Source organism: Girardinichthys multiradiatus, chromosome 19 (assembly GCF_021462225.1).
Source record: "Girardinichthys multiradiatus isolate DD_20200921_A chromosome 19, DD_fGirMul_XY1, whole genome shotgun sequence".
In the NCBI taxonomy this organism is placed as follows: domain Eukaryota; kingdom Metazoa; phylum Chordata; class Actinopteri; order Cyprinodontiformes; family Goodeidae; genus Girardinichthys; species Girardinichthys multiradiatus.
This window is the reverse complement of record NC_061811.1, coordinates 14,082,569-14,110,551: the sequence shown is the minus strand read 5'-3', so window position 1 is coordinate 14,110,551 and position 27,983 is coordinate 14,082,569. Positions and strand designations below refer to the sequence as shown.

The following is a 27,983-nucleotide window of genomic DNA, read 5'->3' as shown; positions in this document are numbered from 1 at the left end:
CACGCAACCCTTCAGTCTCAGAAACTGTGGTCTGTTGGTCAGGTAGTCTTTGATCCAGGAGATTGTTGAGGCCTCCACCTGAGTCTTCTGGAGTTTCTGACTAAGCAAATCAGGTTGGATTGTATTAAATGCACTGGAGAAATCAAGGAACATGATCCTCACAGTGCTGCTGGCTTTGTCCAGATGACAGTGGGTTTGTTGAAGCAGGTGTATGATGGCATCTTCAACTCCAACTCCACAGCGATAAGCAAACTGAAGGGGGTGCTGATAGTTTATTGTTTGCTTACTCAGGTGGGCCAACAGGAGTCTCTCTAGGACCTTCATGATGTGGGATGTCAAGGCAACAGGTCTATAATCATTGAGGACTGATGGGTAAGCTTGCTTTGTTTCTGGAACAAGACAGGAGGTCTTCCACAACACTTGAACCTTCTTCTAGGCCAGGCTAAGGTTACAGAGGTGCTCTGCACAGGCCTTCAGGACTCTAGGGCTGACATCATCTGGACCTGCAGCCTAATTACGGTTCAGTCTTTGCAGCTGTCTCTTCATCTGACTTCTTGAGACACATGTGGAAGGTGGAAGCAAAGGGAGCATCAGCATCTTCTGATTTGGTAGAAGGGAAACATGTAGAAGCAGAAGGGTCCATGACTGAGGTGGAAGATAAAACATTTGAGTTGTGACAGGAAAGCTGTGGGTCAAAGGAGGGTGGAATGTCTGTTTGGCTGTGAGCAGGAGAGGAGGATGCTGAGCTTGTTTCTGAACTGAACCTATTGAAAAATGTGTTCAGTTCATTGGCTGTGTCCAGACCTCCATCGGTCTGATCATTCTTCTGCTTGAAGCCTGTGATTTTCTTCATCCCTGTCCACACGTCTCTGATATTGTTTTGCTGGAGCTTGCTCTCCATCTTCTTCTTGTACTCCTCCTTGTTGTCTCTTATCTTGACTTTAAGTTGCTTCTGTATACTCCTCAATTATTTTCTGTCTCCCCCCGCAGCATTACTGTAGGAAACATTGTTAAAACTTGGTTTTAACAATGATTGCTGAAGGTCTTTGATTATGAAATCTGGAGATTAACGAGAAATATGGAAAAACAGCAGAGAAACAAAATAGCTCTGATCAGTTGCCTTATATGATGAAAGATGAGTGTGCTTATAAAAGCTTGTTTAAATGTAGAATAGCAGAAAAATGGATGAAATTTATATCATGGTGCAATTCAAACTGACGATTCAATATTTTTGTAGTATAATTAATGAATAATTGAAATCCAAATAATCATATCTTTGTTATTTTCGTACTGAGTTCAAATGTTCTATATATATATGAGATGTATATATACATACATACATCTCATCCAAATGTTCAAGGTAACTTAAAACAATCGTAAGAAAACGAGATCACCACTCCACATCGCCAACGAGTACATCAGATCAGTAGAAGCCGGTTGTCCGACGCGCACTGAAGGCAGCATCAGATCCTGCAGCCTGTTGATTTAATAGGTCCTGTTCTCTGTCATGTTCTAGTTTTGATCATGGCTAAACAGTACGACGTTTTGTTCAGATTGCTCCTTCTCGGAGACTCAGGAGTGGGGAAGACCTGCATGTTGCGCAGGTTCACGGAAGGGGAATTTGATCCTTCGCATATTTCCACCATCGGTAAGCGGAGAAAAGCTATCAGACAAGTTCTCATTGACAAAGTTAACGAGATTAACCGGACAAACACCACTGCATACCCGGTACAGAAACACTGTAGATGCTTGTTTTAAATTATTATTTAGTGTCCCTCGTTTTTTTTTTTTTTTCCCCCGTCTATTGTGAGGTTATTTGTTGGCGTAAAATACAGACTGCTTCAGGTTCTGCTGGGAGAAATTGCATTTTCTTAAATGACCCTAACACTGAAACTGTAGATTGATGAGCACTTTAGGGCTTCATTTCTCTGCTGGGCCTTTTTCCGTCTCTTTTTCACTCATTACTGAGTTGGATGAAGTTTGGCAGGTTGGGCTTTAATGTACTGTGACTAAAAATGAAAGTTCTCTGGATAATAGAGTGGAGCATTAGGCCGAGTTATACATGTCATGAGACTGAGGGGGGGGCAGTTTAACATTGGATTAAACCTAGTTATTTGAGCATTGAATAACTGGGGTTTAGATCTCTATGGTGCCTTGCAAAAGTCTTACCTCTTGAGCTTTTCAGCATTTTTAAGGTTAGTTCCTTTAATGCATTTGGGGGATTGTTGGGTTGAGAGATTGGGTTTAAATTTTCTTTTCAATGAAAATCTGAAAAGTGTAATCAGCCCCTTTTCTCTGATACCTCAAAATAAAACCTGGTGCGAATAACTGCACTGCAAAGGAAACTTGTTTCTAAGTGTCCACTTATCTATAATTTCTTAAACAGCTGATTGCATCGAGTCAGAGACTTGTAGCATTCACTCCTCCTGGATGAGCATGTAGAGACAGTGGACAGTCACTGGCGTTGACTTTGCAGCAATCCCCCATACTGAGCATGCATGTAGCGACAGTGGAGAGGAAAAACTCCCTTTTAACAGGAAGAAACCTCCAGCAGAACCAGGCTCAGTGTGAGCGGCCATCTGCCACGACTGACTGGGGGTTTGAGAGAACAGAGCAGAGACACAAAGAGAACAAAGAAGCACTGATCCAGGAGTACTTTCTATGGGAAGGAAAAGTAAATGTTAATGGTTGTAGCTCCTTTAGTCGTTTCACCTAGAAAGAAAGAACAGATAAACTCTGAGCCAGTTTTCAAGGTTAGAGTCTGAAAGAGCACATAATTAGTTACAGTTAAGCTCAGTCAATCGCTATGTCTAGGAGAGAGAAAGGGTTAAACTCTAAAAGACAGGGCCATGTGGATCATCGGTAGAGGGTGAGCATTAAGTTGTTGCCAACAGAAGTTTGGACAATGCCCTTCTCCAGAAAGGTGTCACAGGTAGACACAGAGCCAGGCCAGGTGTAGCTTCTAGGAAGAGAAAAGAGAGAACATAAAGTTAAAAGCTGAAATAACAGCAAATAATTCAAAATTAGAGAGTAGTGTGAGAATGTAACGAAGAGGATGAAAGTGATCATTATGTCCTCCAGCAGCCTAAGCCTATAGCAGCATAACTACAGAGACAGCTCAGGATAATCTAAGCCACTCTAACTATAAGCTTTATCAAAAAGGAAAGTTTTAAGCCTAGCCTTAAAAGTAGACAGTTTGTCCATCTAGAGCCCACTGATGGTCATTGTTATACTAAAAACCACAAGGATTAGGATACCTCTCTCTGTCAGATAGACCATAACCATTGGAAAAGAGAGGGGCTCATACAGGTAGCAGAAATGGAGGGTGTGTTTGCCCCTCAACCATAACTGAGCCGGTAACAAGTTCCTTCCACATAGCATTTTTTTCAAAAATCTTTGCAGACATACAAAAGCTACATAATGTGTCATGAGTAACCATGAAATTATCAGCCTTTTTCCTTGAAAACCAGATGAAAAGTGTTTGTTATGGTTGTAACTGGTGGGACACTGTGTTCCACTTTGACCTATAATGCAGGCAGTGAAGTCATACACCAGCCCAGTTATATATCAGTCTGTCAGTGGTACTTCCCAAGCCATGTTTTCAACTAATAGCTGAAGGAAAAAACTTCACAAAGCCAGAATACCTATTTTTGAAACCACTTAAGAAGATTATAAGAACTCCACCCTGCTCTTTCGGACCAAACTTTTAGCTGTGTTGGCAGTGTGAGAATACATTTTTCACATTTCTTAGCTCTTCTCTTCACACTCTCCCCTAGCAGAGACAGTGTCACCTTGTGTCTCAATTATTAGCAGATAACAGGTCTCTGAGAAACAGTTTTGAAATTCTCACAAATTAGCTTATGTAAAGTCACACAAAGACATTTTCTTTCACTCGATTGTCTGAGGTGAGTCTTTACATTATCTTTACCGACTCTTCTGTATTGTGCAGAAACTTTACTAGCCTAGAAAGCCCAAAGGCTTAAACAAAGAGCCATTATCTCCAAAAGAAAACTACTCCTGATCCCCTTATTTACGCTCTGTTTGCAGCACATATTTCCAAAATTGTGCACAAGGCTTGTTTGTTACACACTCAAAAATGATCAATGATCAATCAAATGACCAATCAGAGCAGCCATGACTTCTCAGGAAAGTAGCCCGCATGTAAGGTTAAACAAAACAGGCAGTTTAACCTGAATTATTAAGTTGCCAACAAAGTTTGAAGGTTTTTATCAAATGCCCTGAATTCAACTAAGTTCAATTTATTTATATTGTGGCAGTTCACACATAAAACAATGATAATGTTTTGACCTGTAAATGATCATTACTTAATAAAGAGCTGAACATTTGACAGGATGCTGTAATTATTTCACATAACTGAACAATCCTAGTTATAATAACATTAAGTCAAATTCAGCTCATTATGCCAGCTGGTAAAATGTTTAAGGAAACCCAGTCAGTTGAATTGATTCCCTGACATTGCAGCAATCCCTTCTCGTGTACAATCATGTGGCAACATTAGATGGTTCATTTCATCAAGTTGTTAACTTTGCAGCAATTCCTCACACCAAGCATGCATCAACGTTTTAGTTTTTTTACTTTACTTTCCATTATCAGTGACAAAATTCTTTCTTCCTGATTTTATTTTTAGGAGTTGACTTTAAAATGAAAACAATAGAGATCGATGGACTCAAGGTCCGAGTACAGATCTGGTACGTTGTGAAGTTTGTTAAACAGAGTGTAACTGCACATTGAGATGCTGGCAGCTATATTATGGAGTTGTCTGTCACTTACGTGTGTTTTGTCTCCTTTGTAGGGACACAGCTGGACAGGAACGCTATCAGACCATCACCAAACAGTACTACAGGCGGGCCCAGGTATAAAGAAGCAGAACTTAAGTTATATTTATCAAACATTCGTCCATTCCTCTGTTTTTTCTTGTCTTTTTACAGGGTATCGTATTTGTCTATGACATCACAAACATGCCGTCCTTTCAGCACATAGCTAAGTGGGCATGTGATGTAGATGAGGTAAGTGCTCTATTCTAACTCTGTCACACTTGCTGCACTGTGACAAGTTAATGAGGCACTTTATCCCGCTTTTGTCTGCGGCATATTTTTTGTTTTTCTTGTAGTATGTCCCAGATGATGTACAAACCATCTTGGTGGGAAACAAAGCTGATGAGGAGTTTAGCAGACAAGTAACAAAGGACCAAGGAAAAAAGGTTGAATTTTATTATCTGTGTTTCTCTAGTTGTGAGAAGGTTGATTTAAGATGTAGAGAAGGAAGTAAAGACCCATTACATAGATTAAAATATTTTTGAAAAGTTCATTTTTTTCAGTAACTCAATTTACTAAATGAAACACATTATATAGATACACACAGACTAATGCTTTCGAGCCTTTATTTTTGTTAATTATGATGCTTACAGCTAATGAAAACATGACACTTAAGATTAGAATCAGATCAATAAAAAATCTGAACCGGCTTGTAAGTTGTTATTTTCAAAAGGTACTTTGAAGCTGATAAAAGAATATGTGTTCGGAGCACATTACTAAACATCAGCGACAGGTACAAATGTAAATATGCTGGATTAGCAAGACTTTAATCCGTTGTGCCTTAGCTTGCATATTACTGTATATATGTCAATCATGTTTTCCTTTATGTTGCAGTTTAACGTGTTTTGATTAAACCAGTTGGTGGAAGAAATATAAAAAAAATTACAGTCGCTTTGCTATTCTTGTGTATTTTCATCTGGATCCTCTTGAATCACACAGCTAGCAGAAACCTACGGGATGGAGTTCTTCGAGGCCAGCGCTTCCACCAGCAATAACATCAGTGAGGTACTGCTGATCCAAAATAAATCTCTTTTGTTTGTTTGTTTGTATGTATGTATGTATGTATAAATAAATTGGAGTTTTACATGATAGACCATTTGAAAGGAAAATTATGTTGTTGTTTTTTTTAGAACATTTTACAAATAAATATCCGAATAGTGTCATGTTTATTTGTATTCAAACCATTGCATGAGAATATTATTTTGTTGTAATTAAAGCAGCAGGTCTTTTGATGTATGTCTCTACCAGTTGTCTGCATGAAGAGGCTGACATTATTGCTCATTCTTCTTCACAAAATAGCCCAAGCTTAGTCAGATTGGATGGATCTTGCCACAGATTTTCAACTGGTTGGGCTTTCACTGGCCCATTCTGACCAATGAATATGCTTTGATCCAAATTATTGCATTCTAGCTCTATCTGTGTGTTTTCAACGGCTGTCCTGCTGGATGGTGGTGGTTTTTTAAATGGGCAATATGGGCAGTTGTCCAGGGCAGCATTAGAAAGGGGTGCACAAGCGCCAGAAAAACAAGTATAATGAAAAAATTGCATTAAGTTTAAAAAGTTTAAATTTTGACCACATGTTTGCTGTGTCCCCTGCATGGTTTGTGGCAAACGTAAATCGAGACTAATGTTTTTTGTTAGTTTATTTTCGACTGTGGTTTTCTTCTTGGCCCTCTTCTATTAAGACCAGGTTCCATGAGTTCTAAAGCCAGTTTGTTGCACTGGATTTTATTTCTGATAGGGGTATCAGAGTAAAAGAGCATAATACAAATACAATACATGCTGCATTTTTTCAGAATTTCATTTGTAAAATGTGGAGCGAACCACATTTAATTTATCTTCTCCTCAGCATTAATGCAATACTTTGTGCCAGTCTAAAATCTCCACAAGATACATTGAAATGTGTAGTTTTAATGTGAAAAAGTTGAATATAGATGTATGCTTTTGCAAGGCATTGTTATATATATATATATATATATATTTCACCTTTTCTTCTTGCAGTCATTCATCCGTGTGACAGAACTGGTGCTTCAAGCTCAGAAGAGAGATGTGAAAGATCTGTTGGGGTCTCTGGACAACTATTTGGATCGGGCTGTTCTGCAGGAAGAGAAGGGCAGTCAGGATAATCATGCTCAGAGGACTTGTGCCTGTTAAAAAATGAAATCTGTCACAATATGTTTACCTTGCAGCTACAAGACATTAGAATTTATTTAACTGTTTTCTGACTCTTAAAACCTACAGGCTTGTTACACAGGAGGGTGCTGTATTACTGTCACTTTTTCAAATTACAGGGCTACAGACACAGTAAACAGCTGGTGCCAACAGAGGGCCAGTTTAGCAGAACGATCAGGGAATCTTTCTGTTAGATAAAAGTAATCAACGCGTCTTTTCTCTCTTCAAATGCAGATCTGTACCATATTTCTGCATCATTTGTTCACTGAATTTAGCCAATGTTTGATTTCTTTGTTCTTTTTATTTTTAGTTGATGCTCAGTGGAAAGTTTACATCCATATTTGTGCACTTTAGTGACAATGACAAAGATAGAAACAAAGAGGTCAGAGCACAGATCTGAATTATTAAGTTGTGGAAACTCAAACCAAGTGGGGGTTGTTTTATTTACTCTATGGACTTTTACCTCCAATGAAACACAACTGTGCCATGTGGAGGTGTTCCTGCTAAATTCAAGGTGTTTAATGCCTCGTACGTAGACTCAGATGTCTGATTTTAGGAAAAATGTTCTAGTTTGTGGCAAAAACTTTAATATATTTTAAAATAACTTATACATGGCAATGTTCATGTTTAAACAAAACAGTCTGGCAGTCTGAATTCGCTGGGTTATTTTATTAGGACTGAAGTAATGTTAGGCATACAGGGAGTTCAGGCAGTAGCCTCATGTATTTTTCATCAGATGCTAGGAGACACAGGTGATTGTTTAATTTTTGATGACTAAGAAAACTGAGACATGCACATAGACATGACAAAAAGCCAAACCCACCAAATAACACTGGTTAATACTGGCCTCCCCAGAGAAAAGGATACAGTGCCTTGCAAAAGAATTCAGTCACGTTGTTTGAACTTTTTCAACACTTTCTTATGTTATATGAACACGTCTGTGTTATATAACCAGAGGGGTCTGTGTATTTTAATAGGATTTTATATGAAAAACAACACAAAGTTGTCATATATTAATAATGGAAGGTAAATCCAAAAATTGTTGCTTACATTCATATCTAGGCTCCTTTACTTTACGACCCCTAAATAAAATCAATTTCAACAAACTACCTTTTAGAAATCACCTAATTAGCAAATATAGTCTAACTGAGTGTAATTTAATCTTAATATAAATCCAGGTGTGAAGGCCTCAGAGGTTAGAATATTAATAAACAGCAACATGAAGACCAAGGAACACCGTAAACTGGTCAAGGTTGATTTTGTGGAGAACTGAAAGCAGGGTTGGGTTAAGAAATAATATGGTCTGCAACCATTAGTACCGAGCTTGAGCTATTCTGCGATGAAGAAAGACTTGCACCTTTAATTGCAAAAAAGGTGGTTCTGCATAGTATTGATTCAGACAGGCTCAATGCAAATGCCCAACAACCTTTTCAGGTTTATTTGTCAAATTCTTCTAAAACCATTATCCTTTTAATTCTTCGCACTACTTTGGATTAATCTATTGCATAAAAGTTCAATAAAAGACATTAAAATTTGTGGATTGAAAGGCACTTTATGTGATGTTCTTGTTTGGCTTTTACAAGTTCAATCTTTTTATCTAAAATGTGCATGCAGTGTGTATCACCAGGAGATCAGTTTCCTGCAGGGCTATCTGACACCCTTGAAAGGCAGCTTGCTGCTCTGAGTGAGTCAGGTGATCGGGGTTTTGGATACAGTCGCATGCCGAGACCCATTCTTCCTCCAGTGAGACACCACAGTAGCCAAGATGACCTTCATTGCTAAGACCTTCTATGACCTGAGGGCCACTTCACTGGAAGGGGACTCTGTGGACTTCAACGTCTTCAGGGGGCGTGTTGTCCTCATAGAGAATGTAGCCTCACTCTGAGGTACCACCACCCGGGACTTCACCGAGCTCAATCAGCTACAGAGCAAATATCCCCATCGGCTGGTGGTCCTGGGCTTCCCTTGTAATCAGTTTGGATACCAAGTGAGTCAAGCAACAGGTTTACCTTGAGCAATTTTACCTGTTAAATCTGTTCATTCTCAATGCTGCTGTTGAATCCTTCAGACAGGTAATTCAGAGGTGGACTTTCTGACTTATTTTCTGCAAGAAGAATTTTGATATTTTGCTGGAGCTAGTAGAAAGAAACGCCCAGCATGTCATTGAAAAATAAATGAGAATTGTTCTTAATTATGTATAATTTATCTCTATTTGTGATAACATTTGTAAATGTCTCTTTTGCATGTATTCTGCAGGAGAATTGTACCAATGGTGAGATTCTAAATTCACTGCAGCACGTGCGACCAGGTGGTGGCTTCCAGCCCAACTTCACCATGTTTGAGAAGTGCGAAGTCAACGGAGCAAACACACATCCAGTCTTTGCCTATCTGAAAGACAAACTACCCTATTCCAAAGATGACCCCAGTTCCCTCATTCAGGATCCCAAATTTCTGGTTTGGAGTCCAGTCAGCAGGGCAGATGTCTCCTGGAACTTTGAGAAGTTCCTCATCGGGCCCGAGGGAGAGCCCTTCAAGAGATACAGCAAGAATTTTCCAACTATTGATGTAGAGCCTGACATCCAAAGGCTGCTAAGATTAACAAAGACCTAAGAATAGCATCCACCTCCTAATGGCTTTTCTGTCATTACTGTCAAAGTTGACGTGCTGGCCTCCACACTTTTAAGTCTTAATAAATGAGGGTGATATTCTAAAGCATTGACTGAATATCATCTGAGGTCATATAAGTGCTTAAAATAAGTGGAAGTTCTTATTTTTATTTAGCAAATAATAGAAGTATTTTTAATTAATGGAAAAACATGACAATGGATTCTTTTTATTTGTCTTACGTTTGTTCTACCAGCAGATGGTGCTACCTAACTAATCATGCAAATGAAAACTCCAGTCATGCTGTGATGCATTAGTATTTAAAGCACAAACAAAATGTTTGCAATGAAATAAAATCTTGAAAACCACATTGGTCTCTCATTGAGGTGTTTTATGACTATTTATATATTTACTGTAAGTCCTAAATAGCATCTGCTGCTCAGAAACAAAAATAACCATAACAGTGTTTTAACAGCTACCTAAAATAAGAAATCTTTAAATGTAGCAGGAGGATTTTGGAATTGTTTTTAGCACCTTTTAAAATAAACAAGATATGCATCAGCATTACATGATGACCTCCAAGCATTCATTTTCAAGTAAAATTTGCTGATACAAGTAACCTATGCAGCTGCAGGAATGCATTACTGCCACATTGCTGCTTAAAGATGAGTCCTGAATCGGACTTTTAAGCTTTGACCTTGCTCTGGTGTGATAAGCTCTCATCCAGCTTTGGTGTTCCGTATACAGAGGGCTTTGTTTGCAGAGTCCGCAGATTAACATTGGATTTTCTGGACATCCGCTCACATTTACATCAGTTCATTATGTCAGAGCTACGGTCAGCACAGACCAGGCAGTGTCCTGATGGGTTTCCCTTGGATGCACTTGGGTCAAAAATTCTTACTCACAGCTTTAACATGCCTATAGTTGTAACCTCCATCACTGTTTTTGCACTCTCACAAATCACATTAGAATAATGTTTTGTCATGATGTGTGTAGACATGTAATTGATCTTCAGAAATACAACGTTGGCTTTCCTGTATTCTGCTAGCAGGAAAAGATCATTAAAGGTCATTTATGTTTGACAGATGAATTACTCAACAGCAACACTTTAAAATAAATTGTATAAAATTTTAATATTTTCAACAGAAAGCATTTGTTATGGATCTAACAGCACTGAAAGTGATTAAATAGAATATAAAAAAACTCATAAGATGTATAAGTTCATCAATATAAACTGCATAATTTCAACAGGAGTTTACTATTTTACCAGCTTGAGTAAGAAAGCTGCATAGCTGTGTGGTGGCTCTGCTCTTGATGTTTACCAGATGGCAGCAGTTAAAAGGTTAATGACAAGGGTGTGAGGAGTTTCTGGCAATGTTCAGGGCCCTGTTTCTGCAGAGACTTCAAAACAAACCAAGTTCAGAGGACAAGGTCACTCCAATTACCTTCTCCGCTCCCCTCACTATCTTCTGCAGGGGGCCTCTTGTCTACCATTTTACAGCTGCAGTACCATGCTGAGATGAATACGTCAACACACTCAACCGTCGCTCTGTAGAAAATAAAATGTGGTGACAATGATACTTGAAGCAGAGGAACTACTAAAGAGGGACTGGGGGACACTGGCTAATTCTAGTAATGCGTCCCTGGAAAAGACAAATTGTATCGTTATTAATATGCTTTGTTTTTTTTGTCCTTCGTAGTGTGCCTTTTTAAATGTCTGCCACTCATTCCTGGCCCTGCCTCCAAATGACATGAGGATCACATATTTAGGTCAAAATATTGGAGTGTTACTTTATATTAAAATTGTAAACACACGATTTTGAATGTGGCAAAAAAGCATGTTCAAACACATCAAATTTGTTAATTTTTTGTACATAGGTACCTGAAAACAGTTTTAGATAATTCCAGCCTGGGTCTTTTTGCATGAAGTTTACACGTTTTTCATGTGTCTTCTCTTTACGTACTCTGGCTTAATTACTCCTGCAGTTCAAACGTATGCATGTTAGGTTAATTGGCCACTCTAAATTAACCTAAGGCCTGAGTGTGGGATTGTCTGGTATTGTGCTAAACTGGTTCGGAACATACTGGGCATACCATGACTACTTTGTCTCATTTTGCAATGAATAATCTGAGTGAAAAACTTTCAGATGTGAGGTTTGTCTTGGGTCACTTTTAGTCAATATCAACATGCTTCCCAATGTCCGTAAAAGGAATATTACTACATCTCTGGCCAAGTGGCCATACATATGCTGATGACACACAACTTTAGATTCCTGTGTCACCACATGACCACAATCAGTAACAGTTACTGAGTTATTGTTTATATAACATCAATGGTTGGAGAGATCAGAATTTTGTCCAGTTTATTGCAGAAAAGGCAAAAGTCATTGTTTTCAGTCCCAAAATGCAAGATTTGATAATCATCTAAAGAGCACCGATTCTTCAAAAAACCTATGTGTTGTAAGGGACTCAGACCAACATTTTAACTACCATATAAAGTCTATTTGAAACAGTCCACTACCGTCTTCAAGAAATTGCCAAAATACAGGATTTCCTGCGGAACAACTTGTTCATACTACCAGAACCTACAATTATACCATGACCCCTGGAATTATGTTCTTTGGGCAGATGAGTGTAAAACGAAATTATTTGGACACCAGAGCATGGGAGCCATGTCTGGCATTCCAGGAAAAGAACCTCATACCATCTGCGACGCATAGAGCTGTCAGTGTCATGGTTTGGGAATGCTTTGCCTCAGTAGGACTTGGCCAGCTCAGCATCATGAGTTTCATTCATGTATTAGAGGGTGCTTAAGGAAAACGGGACTACCTGTAAGAAAAAGTCAAGCTGAGCAGAATTGGACGCTGCAACGTGTCAGCAACACCATCAGAATCAGGTGCATTTTGGTACATATCTTTTGTTAAATTAGTAAAACTAATGTATTCTTTGTTGTTTACCTGCAAATAAATGGCTTCCTTCCAAGACACCAACATGTGAACATTTCTTAATTAAGGACTGAGTATTCAATGGTGTGTCGCAAGTTTTCCTATGACTGTATTTTTGAGAGCGGAGTGAGAGCTCTTCTTGCTTTCACATTTCTTGCTTTGTCTACCCTCTACAGGTGAGCTCTGTTGCCACGGCAACACTTTGCTTTCTCTCCCACCATGCCTTCTCGCGAGACTCCCAGGGCAGAGAGGGAGGTGAGGGGAGGCAGAGCCTGAATGATCTCATCCCTCCAGCAGCTGCATACCGCAGCGAGGCAAAGCCGTAACTTTCTATCAAACTTCCAAGTTGCCTTTCGGAAGAAGACGGAGGGACATTTTATTTGGGACTGAACTCGGAGCCAACGCGTTCCTTGTGAAGAGGAAGCCGCCGCGTAGTGTTTTGTGTGGGACTAAAACAGCAGTTGAGACAAAAGGTGGAAAACCGTGTGGTGTGACATCCAAAAAGGAGAAAAGGTGAGTCGGGAACGTGGTTCTGGTCATGTGCGAGCGAGATACATCTGTGTTTGAGAGCAAGGAACAGATTTGTATTTCTTCAGTGCGCAATCAGTGCCAGTGGTGTCCCTTTTTAACTAATGGTGGGGAGACTCGTTTATACCGCTGCTGTTTTCAAAATTCACGAATCCCGTCTGTATTTCAAGGAGGCCGTTTGTCACACACACAGGTGGTAGTTTGCATGCCACACATTAGACACAGAATGTAATAGAAACAAATGACTGTGTCACCACCCGAGTTATTTTCGCGTGACTTACCCCACGGGCACCAGGTGATTTCCTTCTTCCACATCTGTTTAACCCTGAGCTGTCCCCAGCCATGTCCAGCTCACAGTCTGCCCGAACTGCAGGGTGACTGGAAGTCACTAAATGTTCTGTTTGATGACAAATGTAGCATATTTAAAGCCAGCCTAGATGAATGCAGTTATGTGAATATGAGATAATATGAAGCTCTGTATGGTCAGTTAAAATGGGGTTTAATAGAGCCTCTAAAGTTTACTGCAAAGTGGAGGTATTGGAAATGGGCGATGTGGCTCTTTCCCCTGGGCGTCATGGTCTGGGTGGGCACTATTAGTACAAAAAAAATTCAAAGTTGCACCCTAAAAAGTTTTTATTTTTGCCTAATTGCACAGTGAGTAGCAGCCCCAGTGTTTTGCATCTTGTACGAAAATATGTCTGTGGACTGTGCCTGGCTAATGACGTGTTCATCTACTATATCCCCAGCTTCCAAGTAGATATTAAATCAAAAGGTTATTTACTTTTTTTACTTGTTCTTTTTGAGAATCTGGGTTTCATTTGATCATTTCTAGTTTAAAATCAAAAATACTTACAGGTGTAGTTTGACCGTCTATAATTTTCTTTTCATAAAGCGCAAGACTAGACGACATAAATATTTTTTGTTTATAATGCTTCCGATAAGATACAGTATGAAATCTTTGTTTTTTTTCAGAACGCTGTTCTTTGGGGGAGTGCAGGGTACAGAAGAAGGAGGCAAGATAAACATCTGTTAACAGAACACTAGCAGAGAAACACAAAAGTCACAGTGCCCACTTCATATTACTTTCTAAATTAAATACAAGAACAGTCTGTGTTGCCTTTGTCTGGTGGGAAAAAATGGAAGCCTTGGACTTTAGCTCTGGGCTAGGATCAAGGACTTCTGGCATTCCCTATAGGCTTAGCTGACCTGCAGTGGCGGGCATGACTGATCACAGAGCTCCTCTGCCATCTTTATTGCTGAGCCTAATCTCACACTACACTGCTCCGTTTGCTTTTGCTGTAATTCCTTCCTGCAGAGGATAAATCTAAAGCAAATGCAGCAGATTTATTGTGTTGAGAGAAAAGAAAAGCCCCCTCTGTGTTGCTACATGGGCCTAAAATGGCTCATTTGAGGTCCTGAGACTAATTTCAGCAACAGCGGGATAAAAAAACACACATCAGTCCAGGGGGATTTTAGAGCAGATTTTGCTCCTAGTGTGGGCTAAAAATACCCACTTTCATGTTTTCCATCTGCATAAATAGTCCTTGCTCTTATTTATATCTAAGAATAGTGTTTGCTTTCTCTTTTAGAGTTGCACCGATCAAGCTTTTACTGGCTGATACCAATATCTGCTTTTCAGTTTTGCCAAAACAAAAAATTAGCTTCGGATTATTTGAAACAGGTCGTCATTTTTATTCCAACAGAAAATTAAGAAATTACATGATTATCTCTATTTATGCATCAACTTTTATCTAATCTTTTTTCAGTGCGTTAAAGTACACGCCGTTGGTTGATTCCATTATTGACTAAAAATTGTGGTGGCATTTTGTTTTGAAGGCTTTATTGAATAGGAAAAAAAAGATTATCCATGTTTTGACCTGCTAAACACTGATCAGAGAAAAGGGAAAATCTACCAATTCTTGTATCTGGCCAATTAAACTGCATATTTCTGCTTTTTGGTCACCGTTTGCCTTATGTTTTCCATGCTGCAAATGTTATTGTTCTCTCTTGTGCAACACATATTCACAGAAGTGTGTTTCCTGTTACTAAGTTGAGTTTATGTTTTCATTGTCTCGGGTGTATCAAGTCAAGGGGAATAGCTTGAGCAAAGATAAAAGGGAACATCAAGAGGAGTTTTGTGCTGCTTTATAAATTGCAACTTGGAAATGCAAGGGCTGCAGCTGTTTAAATTAACTGTTTACATTTCATATCCTATTGGGGGATGCTTTTTATTCATTGTTCAACAGATTCAGTCTTTTTTTTTTTTTTGCTTGTTATGTGTTGCTTCTTCTTTTAAAGACTTTAAAGTCGCATCCTGGAAAAGTGCAGCCCAACCTGACAGGTTGCTGCTACGCCTGAACCCTTCTTCATCTGCTTGTTACAGACAATGTCAGACAATAAACAAGCATGAAATGGACCGAGACATTTCCAAGAATAATTTGAACACAAATTATAATCTAATGACCTAAATTTACAACAGAACAGCAGAAAATATTGTTACTGCTGTTAAAATGAATTGTTAAAGTATAGTGTAATTAAAAGGTTATTATTTCAGGTATTCAAGTCAAAACATGAAACTTTTAATATAAAGATTACACACACGATGTATTCCAAGCATTTATTTTCTCACTTTTTCCTTCCACTCAACTTTGTTTAGCAGTGTGGCCTTTTATAACTTACCCTGAGTCAATTTTTGTCTGCAGGACAACTGTCAAGTCAGCCATCTTCCGCTCGATTGTGCAGGCCATAACATGGCAACAGCCTAACATTTCTGTATTAAAAACAATATTCTGGGAAACTAGATTTTAGTTTTAGCTGTAAGCCACAGTCATCAAAATGCCCAGAAATAAATGGTTGAAATGCTTCACTTTGTGTGTATTGGATCTATGTTATCTTTGTAGCATAGATCAAACAAGGTGTTGGAAATATCCCTCTGAGATTTCCGTCTATATAGCAGGTGCTGCGGATTTGTCAACTGCACGTCCACGATGCTCGTCTTCGTTAACCCACCCCAAAAGCGGCCAATTAGATTGAGATCTGGTGAGCTGGAGGCCATTGGAGTAGAGTGTCATGTTCAGGAAACCAGTTTGAGATGATTTGAGATTTGTAACATGATACATTATTCTGCTGGAAGTCACCATCAGAAGATGGGTACACTGTGGTTGAAATGGGCATGATCAGCAATACTCGGGTAGGTCGTGGAGATTAAACAATGCTCACTTGGTACTATGGGGCCAAAAGTGTGCTAAGAAAGCGTCCCCCATACCATTACACTACCACTACTAGCCTAAACCATTAAGACAAGGTAGGATCTAACCAGGCCAAAGCCCTCTTTCAGAGAGCTGATTTTCAGTGAAATGCTGTTCAATTTTAAACTTTTGAAAACCTTGCCATACCTTGATTCTGGTAACCGGCCCATCCAATGTTGTGATCCTTGCTGGTTAGATGTAGCAACGTCTGCAAGAAGGATTTCTTCATATATCTGATGACAATTGGTCCCAAATTTTGACATAAGATTAAGAAACCGTTTGAAGAATACTACTTTATTTTTATGTAAAAAGGGGAAGCTTCATCAGTGATGTGTCTGATGTTAGTCAGCTTACAGTCAGAGGTCAAATGACTCGATTTCATTTTTTTTTTTTTGCTATCATTATACTGGTGGCTGTGGGGGCTTATGAGTTTGACCATAATGAGGTGTGACCCTGGGCTCTCATTTCCTGCTTGCTAAACTATTGTGGAAAGCTTCCTCTTTGTCTGGGTCGGATGATCTACTGTACATTTGCTGATGGGTGGAAAGCGCAGGGCTCTAGGCCTACAATGGTGGTGATGTAATCTCTTTTTTTAGGGCTCTGCCATGGAGTTAATGCGAATAGACAAAGGAAAATTCCCATACTCGTCACCCCACCTGCAACACCGCTTTGAGATTTGCAACCTAACCAAAATCCTCCATGATTTCAAGCCTTATAATTATCTCTGCGGGAGATACTGAGTGGAGCTGTCTGAACAGTGAGACAGGTACAGAAAGCTGCTATTCACCATGATTTGTTCCTACGTCTTCATTTGGTGGTCCGTTACTTATATGTTGTTGAGCTAAAACAACCGCAGTGGAACTGGTTTTCCTTATCCTGCTTCCAGATTCCGAGCCTCAACCAAAACCCACAGTCAGGCATAGATCAGACGCTGAGAAATTCCCCTACTTTGCTCCCATCAAACCTCACACGGGCTGAAAATAGCACAACGTGGGACAGAGATTCAGAAACAGGATGAGAAACTAATCAGAATAATAACTGCCGTTGTTAAAGAAACGGACATTCAATGAAAAGTGTTCCACAATGAAAAGTGGGATTGTGATGATGTGTTGCTGCAGGCTATCTGTGCTGCCACACTATGATGACGTGCCCGGCATTGTCTCGACATGTCTGCAAGTTGCTTCACTGTCTCCCCTTTTTGGCCTGTTCACTATCTCTGGAAGGGGATTACAGATCTCCGCTCTGCGAAGAATCAAAACATCAGGCGGAGCTGCAAGCCCACGCCTCATGCCAAGCCTGTGCGGGCAGCTTTAGAAAATAATTCCAACATACAAAAACGCAGAGAGGGGGGAGACTTTGCTACTGCCCCCAACTCCCCCTTCACCTCTTTCCTGCAGACTGCAGCTCTCTCAATACATAAGCAGGTCTGTTCCATGTTTTCCTCATTCCTCTTCATGTTGACAACGGTTTCATTACTTACTGAAGCAACTTCTACTATGTGCTGTGTAGTAAAGCTGGAATGTTAACACAACAGAGTGAGGTTATCTCTTCTAATATTTAAAAGTGGAGCTCAAGGAATATTCTGATGAAGGGGGGGGGGTTACTTTCTTGTACTGAAACTAGAATAATCCTGCATCAGATTGATCCAGGATTCCACAATCCTTTTCCTTGGAACGAGGGAATCAATTTCCAGTCTGTGAGTTACTGCTTTGCTCTCAATAAATCTCAGAGGGAAGATTCAGACCACGTTAAAGCAAACGTTCCCTCTGCAAGATTCAAATGACTGTTTAAACAAATGTACTTTTCAGGTCTACTGAGTGAGGTGCATGGAAATATCCCATGTAGAATGTCCTTTTACTGAGCTTTATTGCTTTAGTCATTCTGTGAAGAAATAAATAACGCCATGTTTATGTATATAAATGGTCTTGCAAAAGGTGTCATACTGCTTGAACTTTTTCCTGTTACTGTCACAAACGTGTTTTATTGGTTTTTTTTTAATGCAATAGACTAACACAAAGTAGTGCATTACAGTGAAGTGTAAGCAAAATGAGGCAAGGCTTTCAAAGGGTTTTAGAAATATCAACATATATTGCACCTGTTCTGTGTCAATACTTTGTAGAGTCGACTTTTGGTGCAAATACAGGTCTTCTGGTTACCAGCTTTGCACATTTAGGCACTGACATTTCTGCCATTTTTGCTTCACAAAATAGTTCTGTTCTTTGGCAGATTTAATGGAAAGCATTGACAAACCTACATTTTTAAAACTCAACAGACTCTCAATTCAATTTAGGTCTGAACTTTGACTGGACCGTTGTAACACAAGAATATTCTTTGATTTAAACCATTCCTTTGTAGCTCTGGCTGTATGTTTAGGGTAGTTGTACTGCTGGAAAAGGAACCCGTTTAAATCGCTTACAGCCTCCAAAGCCGGCTTCACAGTGTGTGATTATTGGCCAATTTATACAAAATCTTTGGTCTCCACAGAAAATCTCTGGCTGTGAGCTTGAATCGGTGGACCGTCATTGTTCAGTGTCATAGAGGGACAGACCACCGATTTAGCTCTGTCACAGTCAAAGATGATCCCAAGGCAAACATCAGTCAGTGTTTGAAATTATCTTGGAAATTTGTGCATTATGACTGCTGCTGCAACAGACCTCTGGTTTTCTCCTCTCTTTCCCAGCCACGAGCCTCTCTTTTGCTGCCTCTTTTAGCTGTCTAATGGTAAGAGCAATGAGGTCCGATCCTTCATGTGCATTTGTTGTTTCTGATACGTTTCTGCCGTTGCAAAAAACTGTAGTAGTAGAGACCAGCATCTGGCTAATGTAAGGATTTTATCTGATCTAGCTGAAACAGTGTGATGTGTTTAAGTCCTGTACAATTTCTAAAACTGCACAGCATGTGCTGGGCTTAACAGGTTATTTTCCAGTATTGCCATGTATTTTGCTCCATCCATCTCCCCATTAACTCTGACCTGCTGAAGAAAAGCTGCCGCACAGTTTGATTCTGCCAGCACCATGTGTTACTGTGGGGATGGCATATTCAGGGTCATGTGCAGTGTTATTTATTGACCCCACATTACTAAAAAGTTTAATTTTGGCATCATCTGACCAGAGGATGACAGTTTTATGCCTGAATCCCTCACCTATCTGTGTAACTTGCTCCTCGTGATGCTGTTTGTTTACTAATGCTCTAACAAATGTCTGAGGCCTTCACAAAATAGCTGCTTCTATGCTGAGATCAAATGACACACATGCGGATGCTATTTACTAATTGGGTGGCTTCTGAAGGCAGTTGGCAGTCTTGATTTTCTTCAGGGGTTTTAGAGTGAAGAGGGTAGAATACAAATAATTGCCACAGATTTTTTTGATTTGTAAAAATAGTTGAAAAGTATTTGTCCTTTTTCCTTCCACCTCACAATCGTGTACTACTTTGCGTATGGTACAAAATGTGAAGAAGTTCACAGCATGTGAATACTTTTGCAAGGTGCAGCTGTATACCATGTGTACCACTGTTGTAGAATGACTGCAGAGTTGCGCCACAGTCACTTTTTTTCCATGTTTCTTCAGGTGAAAAGGGCAGATAGAGTTGGATCATAACAAACATGGTTGCCATTCCAGCTTTTCCTCTCTTGCTGTCTGTTTCCTGTGTGTTTCATTGATGTATTCCTGGTTACCGAGCCCAGCTTTCCATCACAAGAAACACAAGTGAAACCACATGCTGCATGTTGTTAAAATTCTCCTTCTATCTTTTTGTTTTCAGTTTTCCCTCCACAGAACTACTGCTTAGTTCTGCTGGTATCACCGCTGTTGCTGGGAGGAGATGAGGTTGAGTCGTGCCGGTGTTTACATGGCTCTCGCGCTTGACTTGAATGCTGATTAGATGGGAGTCACTGTCGGCTACTAGCTGCCATTAAAAGGAAACCTGCACCTCTATGCATTTTGGTAATTTCTCCGAGATGTTCTCTCTTTGCCTCATTGGCAGCAGATCCTAAATCAGGTGTGAAGTGGAAGGAACTGTAACCCAAGAAACACTGTGCAAACAAGGGGCTGTGAAAAGGCCCACTGTTTTTGACCCCTGTGACTAATGAAGTTGCAAAGTCTTGATCAATTCCAAATGATAAGATATCTCAGATGGAGGTGCTTTATTTGCTAATTTATTTATTTATTTTTGGGTTTGAGTGTGAGGTAACAGCATTTAAAACGCTGCATCTGCTGCTTTAAATGAGATGGAACTGGGTTGAGCATAATAAACCCCAGTCACAGGGCTGGTTGCAGACCGCACCGCCAGCCAGCAGCGACAAGCTGTGCAGGTTTGCTATACGCCTCTGTGGCATGTCGTAATTTAGCAGGGCACCACAGTTGTGCAACACTAGCTGACTTATTTGACTCTGTATGAATTAATTAGGTCTGCGGCCTGACTTTTTATAATTGGACTGGAAGTGCGCTCAGATATGCTCTGGACACGTGCCAGAATCAATGACTGGAAACTGTTTACGTGTGTAACTTTAAGAAGCTTTTCTTGTAGTTGGAGTTTGGGCTCACACCTCAGGATTTTCTAGCTTGAGAATAGTATTTAGGAACATGTTATTCCTCACAAATAGAACAAAAAACCTTGACTTCAATCTGCACTATGAACTGTAAAGGAAGACAGTTAATCAGTTCTCTCCAGAGGCTTTACAAATATCCCTGAGATTTTCTGCCTAGATGTTAATGAGAAGGCCTTTCTTTGTCTCCTCCTCCATTGTCAAAATGCCTACCTGGCAAGGACCTCACCTTATTACCTTGCAAGCCTGAAGGTGCTTGCATATCTTGTTTACTGAGCACACAGTTAATGTCTGGTGACCATGGAGGAAGTGTTTGCCCAGTGTGTGGGGATAGCAATCAGGCTTTCACCTCAATTTTGACAGTTTCCCTTTTCATTTCTTTGGCGCTTATTTCTTTCCCAAGCAGCATATGCTAGTCTGTAGTGAAGCTGCACAACTGAAACATTTCCCCATCATCAATCAGTGTAATCTAATGAATTTATGTGCTTCGCCTTGACTGCTGCAGAGGTATCTGTGTGGGCCAAGCAGCTGCTGATCGATCAGAAGATCAGCTTGATTGATGAAAATGAACTGCAAGGCATGTGCAGAGCAGCTTATGACAGATGTGATTACATCCTCTGCTGACCGTGTAAATAGCTTGTGGTCAGTGCTGCTGGTGTTGGTGCTGGTGCTGCTGCTGCTGCGGTGTAGCTCAGATTTAATCTTTTTACGTATGGGGTCCCTGCCTTCCTTAATCTGTTTTGGCAAACCACAGCAGCCTCCAGAAGATCACTCTCCCACAGACATGTGAAATGCTGAAATGTGTGGCGTGTACTTGTATTCAGCTCCCAGCCTTCCAAGGCAGTCCCCCTCAACAATTCATCGCTGTCTTTCACCACTCACCTTCTTCTTTTAACTCTTTCATAAAGGTCAGGTTTGTAGAGTGCACGGCTCTTAGTTGTCCAGTTAATAGATTCTGCCACCTGAGCGTTGGATACCTGCAGCTGTCCAAGAGTTGCCATGGGGATATTCCCTTTTTCCCTGAATAATACTCTCCTTGCCTGACCTGATAGTTTCGGTTGACCGTATGAGATGTTTAAAGCTTTAGATTCTGTTTTTAAACCTTACCGTGTTTTAAATTTCATAACAGCTTTAGCCCTCACCTTGTCTGGTGCGTTCCTTCGTCTTCATGCCCAATAATGTTCTCTAACAAACTTCTGAGGCCTTCACAGAATAGTTGTATTACCTACAGGAATCGATTTACTAATTAGGCGGCTTCTGAATACAGTTGGTTGTACTGCATTACTGCTAGTCACTATTTATAAATTGAATATTTGTAAAATAGTATGAAATGTAATTTGTTTAAAATTTAGCTCGGTAGAAAGATACGTTCACAGTAAAATGTTCACATCAGGAGGAAGTAAGGCAAGGAAGATTTTTCTTTCATAGTCGTCAGTGATAATCAGAGTTGTGAGAGGACAGGCCGGTAGATGACTTACAAACATCACAGGCATCTGTCACATTGACACGTCTGTTGTTGGAATCTGTCAGGATGCTGTCAGATGACCCCACAGCTCATAAGCAGTTGTACCTAAAGGTATTAGTGTTCTGACCTCATCTTATCTTGAAACTTACCCTTACATATTAGGCTGATGCTTTTAAATGATGTGCTTTGATTGTGTAATAGTACATTTTTCCACGTCAAATAGGTAGTCAGGTGGAATGACTGTGGAAATCTAACAGTAATCTAACTAGATGCAAGTGTCACATTTGGCTGATTTCTAGTCTCTTTTCGTTGTACCGCTTTGACTTGTCAGATTTTAACTAATTAGCCAATCAATTTTTTAATGACGTCTTTAATACAAGAATATAAAGAAATAGCATTCAAAATATTTTATTATAAAACTACCTTCTGGTAGCGGAGATTAGGTTTTTATATTAGGAGCAGAGTTGAGGTTTAACTGTGTGCAAGAGGGGTGTCACTTTACAAAAGGTTTCCAGTAATATTTTAAAACAAAGACAAAATGATTAGATGTTCCATTTTAAACTGGCCTTAGCACCTTATATTAGCAATTACTGTTGCTAGTCTCCGTTTGTATCCCCAGGAGCAGGACTCCCAAATTTCGGAGCTGGTGTCCCGCAACTTTTGCATCCGTGATCCAGTTCACCATTTCAGTTCATCAACTAGCTGAATGAGCTCCTCAGCACAGCAAGTTCTACAGGCTGAAACACTGTTGGGTATTTCTAACTTTGATCTTACTTCCTATAGCTGCATTCATATACGGACTGCAGCCTTAAATTTTTTTCTTCTGTTCATGTTCCAGGTGGAGCAACACACAAGAATTCAAATGTATGCAACTTTCCCTATAAATGTCGTGCGGAGCTTTTCCTTCAAGGCTTTAGGAAAGTCTTGTAATAGTTACTAAACAAGAATATGCATGAGCAAGCAGTTACTATTCAGGAGCATTTACTTTGAATAATCTAATGTGCTAGTTGGGATCCTTCATGTCTGCTGATCTTCATACTGCTTTCATTTTCATAGAGAAAAAAGCAGTGCTATTATTAAGAATTAACAGAGGGTTTCATGACTGCATCAGAAAAAAATGGAGATGGACCTGATTGTATTCTTCATACATTCTACAAATAATCTTTATTGCCTTGCAAAAGTGTTTGAGTAAAACGTATTTGCATGTGTCACGTTACAACAACAAACTCTTGGAATTTCATGTGATAGACCAACGCAACAAGATGTAAAAAAATTGAAAGGGTATGAAAACTTTTGGCAGCTAATAAATGAGTTGTTTCCAATCAGAACAGTGGGGTCATGCTTAATGTTTTTGTATTGCTTTATGCCCAAAGTTTGATTTACTTAGAGCTACTTTTAATTGTTGGGTACAAACATGTGAATAGCATTTATCTCTAGCATTCAGCTTGTGTGTGTTCACTGGATGGCTCCAGCCTGCAGCCATGCAGTCAAAATCCCATCCATCCATCCATCCATCCATCCATCCATCCATCCATCCCTCCCTCCCTTGATATTTAATCCATTTTCCTCTGGTTGTCTTTGTTTATGACTGAACTACAATCATTTAGCGTCTCTACGCTGTTGCGGCTGCTGCTGGTGACGTTCCATTGGTCCAGTGGAGCAGTCACAGTCAATCTGTTCATGCTACATGGATGAGACACTCAACAAATCAGTGTAAGCCCACAGTGTTGCTAAACTCTCAAGTCTCTCTGACTTGAGAGTGAAGTAATAGCTAGTTTTAAACTGTTTGCTGGTCCACCCCTGGCTGAGTCCCATCCCCCTTAAAGTGGAAAGGCTAAATTATAGACAGCAAGCACACAAACTATTTACCCAACCTCCTTTCTATACTTTAACACTGTTAATTACATGGCTGCTATTCTCCCATCCTTCTATTTTAATTCACAACTGATTGAAACTGCCACATCTCAACACTTGCATTGAGAACTTGTGTTAGCCTCATGCCAAGCTGCGAGTAACAATTGAGTTTATGACTTTTCATATATTAAGAGGGGGCATATTTGTTAGGGGACTTATAGGAAACACATATCTCTCAGCCCACACAGTGCTGTTTTAACAAGGCACCATGCAGGGAAATGTTCTCACTGCATTTGCTCAAGTTCAAGAGTACAAAAGGTGACAAAACGCAGGTTTGTTAGAGAACATTTATAAGCAAACAACATCATAAGGACACAAAACAGGTCAAGGATAAGGTTGTGGAGAAGTTTAAAGCAGGGTTAGGTTATGGAGGAGCTGCGGAGATCCACAGTTTGGGTTGGTGAATCAGTCGATAGGACCACTATTAGTCACACAATCCACAAATCTGGTCTTGGCGGAAGAGTGGTAGGAACAAAATCTTTGCTCAGAGAAAGTGATAAGTTTATAATAAATGTTTGCTAAAACACACTTAGAAAAAATATAAAATATGGGCACATATGTGGGAGATGGTGCTCTGGCAAATATTGGCTCTAGATGTTAGGGCGAGGTAGAGACATTCTCCAAAAGAAGGTGTGGGGCTGTGGGGGGTTGGAGACACTGAATACAGTTGCACTCCCCACTATATTCTTTTTCTTTCATTTCTCATTTAACAATAATGCACTACTTCTTTTTTTCGCCAGTCTCTTAAAATCCCAATAAAGCACATTCAGGGTTGCGGATATAACATGGCAAAGAGCAAATGGCCCTGTATGACAAAGGGTTTACAAATTAATTATCAACTGTCGAGAATTACGTTAGAGTGGCAGTTGGTTAGATGAACTTTGAGCTTTATTGCCGGGTTCGGGTATTGTGGGTGAAATAGCTTTAAAGTGCCGCCTACGCATAAAACCGCTATTAAAGCTACTAAACGGTGAACCTGCTAATAATCAACCTGCATGCTTGGCCTTGGTCTAAAACGGTAAAATGTGTGATCAGAACTCAGAAAGGATCTGTGACTGTATTTTATTACAATCATCAGAATGAGTAAGAATAACTAAGATCTTTATTGGAAGTAATCAGCGATGTAGTGAAAGGTTAATCTTTATTCCCCTTTATGTAATGTAAGCATATAGACGGTGTTTAATATGTTCCTTTCTATTGCTCACAAGTAAACTAAAACAGCTAAAAGATCTTTATTAAATGGTTTCTTGTGTGGCGAACCGTCCAGTTAGAGCAGATGAATGATGAACAGCTAAGCCTGCCGTGAACTGGCTACTAATTGTCTTATAGAGGGGCACAAAAATATTATCACTGGCCTCCCACATAGAGATCAACACAAAACACAAATAACAAATCACTCGAAAAAATTATTCAGATATTGCGTTTGTATTTGTTTGCATGCACTTGACATTTTATCCACTATTTGTATTTAGGAGAGACTTCGATGGAAAACTAAGAACCCAAGCAAATGGATTTGTTTTTATTTCATAATGTAATTTCAAAGCCAGACTTATCCTTGTCCGAACAAGCACATTAGAATGTTTTCAGGAATAATCTCTGCCCTGCTTACATGCCTGAATATGCTTATCACACAAACACTGACTGATAACGTCTCTGGATTGGAAACTAGAGCTGTTGCAAAAAACTTAATGAAGCCCAATTCAGAAGCTCACCTCCTAGTATATCCTACTATATATATGTAGCTGTAAACGGAATAAGATGCAACAACCTAACTTTTTAACAGACACAAAAAAAAACATCCAACCACCTTCTGATTTTTATCTTTGTCAGCTTAGGCACTGCAAGTCAAGGCTGCTCTCTTTGTTTTCCACAGCTACAGGGTTGTGTGAATCAACAAGAGGAATTTTGTTGACTGATAATAGCAATCTCAGAGCAAATATGTTGCCGTGTCAATGTTTCCACTTGTTTGTGGCTCTGCCTGTGCAGTCTGAGGGGCATGTGCACACAGAGGTGCTTTTTAAGAATGTACTTTTCCTTACATCTCTGTGGTTCATCGTTCAGACGTAAACAGATGTCTTGTAATAGTTACAATTGAATGCTATGATGGGGAAAAGGGAAAAAGTCCACCTAATAAAAAAAGAAAACTTTAATTGAAATAAGGTTCAGGCATACAGATGTAATGATTTTTTTTTTTTTTTTTTTGTTGACAACAATCAAAATTGGATATCATTCTTTAGAAGTTGATGTCTAAATTGTAATTTACCTTACTCTTATCAAGACTAAAATGCATTTATTTGAAATGTAGAAAAGAATAAAATTGCACATGACAGATATGACATCTCCACAACAGGATAAGATCATTAAAAGGTCATGATTTCTATGAAATTATTAATAAAAGGTCAAATGTGACATTTGTCACTTTCATTCAGGTTTTTTAATCAAGTAACAATGTATGATTATGAACCAGAAATCATTGATTAGATAATTAATTGCTATCTATGACAAACTACTCAGCAGTGTTTCTAAAAGTCTTGTGTTACTAGTTGTAGGAAGGTAATGGACAGAATTAAAAAACATTTTATTGGAGGTGAATTAAGGTATTGTGTGTCAGTTTACAGTGTACCATTTTAGTTTGGGATGAGTTGAGACTTATCGAATCTCAGTCATCATCGCAGTATCAATGCGTGCAACATTGCAATCGCAAAGGGCTGCTTGGATGCAATAATTAACTGGATGTTATATTTCCAATAAATTATTATATTGGAAATACATTATAATATTCTATTATAATAAAATGCAAGTGCCATGCATTCAAAATCTGCATGCTAATAATATATGCGGCCTGCTTTTTAAGATTTTGTTTTGCGACACTAGTGGTGAAAGTCAACAGACAGGAAATGGGGGTGGAGAGGGATTTGAACCCGGGACGGCCGCATCGATGACTAAGGCCTCCATACATGGGTCGCGCGCTTATTGCCTCACACCACCAGCATTCTGATTTTGTCAGTCTGTGACATGCTTATAAAGATTTCTTTTGTAATTTCTCTTTAAAAACTATAGTTAATGTTGAACATGTTTTTTCTGGTGTTCTCGCTGTGAACGTTTATATCCATTAATGTATCAAATGACTAAAACCACAAAAGTACAAAATGTGGAGGCAGCAAAATCCACCGTAGTCTAGTTCTTTGTTGTCACGCCCGGAGTGAACAGCAGACTCCAAACTTCATTTTTAGACACCTCACTGCCAGTAAAAATTGTCAACTTGGATCCTTCCTCTACAGTAACAACGTCCACACCAAAGAGTGTTATGGTTAGCATGACCTAGTAGCTCTTGGGTATGATGCTTTCACTGATAGGACAAAGGATCAGATTACTTTTTGGTCCGGGCTAATCGAGAACAATGCCTTCTGTAATGTCTCCTGTCTTTGCCTGCCTTAATATTTTACATATTGTCTCTCGGTTGAAGTGGGAGTGGTTTAGAGTCACCTGCTGACTGGCAACACCTGGGCACAGTGTTTCCTGTCTATTTAAACTTTGCTGCTCCTCATACCAGGGACTGTGCTTGCTCTCACCATAGCAGGCAGTCCAGGTATTTGGTTTGGTTTAGATTTGTTTTGCTTTGTTATGTCTTGGCTTGTTTGGGTATGTTTGTTACACTATTCAACACGCACATTCAGACTTCCATTAACACCCACACCCGACACAACTGATTTAATGATACTCACATGC

At 39.6% G+C, this 27,983-nt stretch overlaps 4 protein-coding genes across 6 annotated transcripts in view; 3 read left to right on the top strand and 1 right to left on the bottom strand.

Annotated features, from left to right (window-relative positions):
• LOC124855513 (sodium/bile acid cotransporter-like) overlaps nt 1-6,937 on the bottom strand; it is a 29,148-nt gene extending 22,211 nt beyond the window's left edge. Inside the window, exon 1 of one of the 3 annotated variants that reach the window (XM_047345449.1) lies at nt 6,822-6,937. The gene's annotated coding sequence lies outside the window, so the exon portion shown is untranslated. The remainder of the gene's footprint in view (nt 1-6,821) is intronic. The other 2 variants (XM_047345451.1, XM_047345450.1) reach the window with 2 other exon arrangements.
• Nucleotides 1,228-8,557, top strand: LOC124855514 (ras-related protein Rab-15-like). The gene is made up of 7 exons (XM_047345453.1): nt 1,228-1,648; nt 4,649-4,709; nt 4,814-4,874; nt 4,950-5,027; nt 5,132-5,221; nt 5,775-5,840; nt 6,837-8,557. Exons 1-7 carry the CDS (start codon nt 1,525-1,527, stop codon nt 6,987-6,989), a joined length of 633 nt encoding a protein of 210 aa, XP_047201409.1. The 5' UTR covers nt 1,228-1,524; the 3' UTR covers nt 6,990-8,557.
• A 145-nt stretch (nt 8,558-8,702) lies between these two features.
• On the top strand, nt 8,703-9,979 carry gpx2 (glutathione peroxidase 2). The gene is made up of 2 exons (XM_047345454.1): nt 8,703-8,994; nt 9,264-9,979. Exons 1-2 carry the CDS (start codon nt 8,773-8,775, stop codon nt 9,615-9,617), a joined length of 576 nt encoding a protein of 191 aa, XP_047201410.1. The 5' UTR covers nt 8,703-8,772; the 3' UTR covers nt 9,618-9,979.
• Nucleotides 9,980-12,806: 2,827 nt separating this feature from the next.
• LOC124855517 (signal-induced proliferation-associated 1-like protein 1) overlaps nt 12,807-27,983 on the top strand; it is a 49,110-nt gene continuing 33,933 nt past the window's right edge. The window contains exon 1 of the mRNA XM_047345458.1: nt 12,807-13,069. The gene's annotated coding sequence lies outside the window, so the exon portion shown is untranslated. The remainder of the gene's footprint in view (nt 13,070-27,983) is intronic.

Bases quoted from the DNA above. Each gene is read 5' to 3' on its own strand.
- LOC124855514 (XM_047345453.1), top strand. From the start codon at position 1,525: ATGGCTAAACAGTACGACGTTTTGTTCAGATTGCTCCTTCTCGGAGAC. The intron at 1,649-4,648 runs GTAAGCGGAGAA...TTTTATTTTTAG, and splicing joins TTCGCATATTTCCACCATCG to GAGTTGACTTTAAAATGAAA. The intron at 5,222-5,774 runs GTTGAATTTTAT...TGAATCACACAG, and splicing joins CAAAGGACCAAGGAAAAAAG to CTAGCAGAAACCTACGGGAT.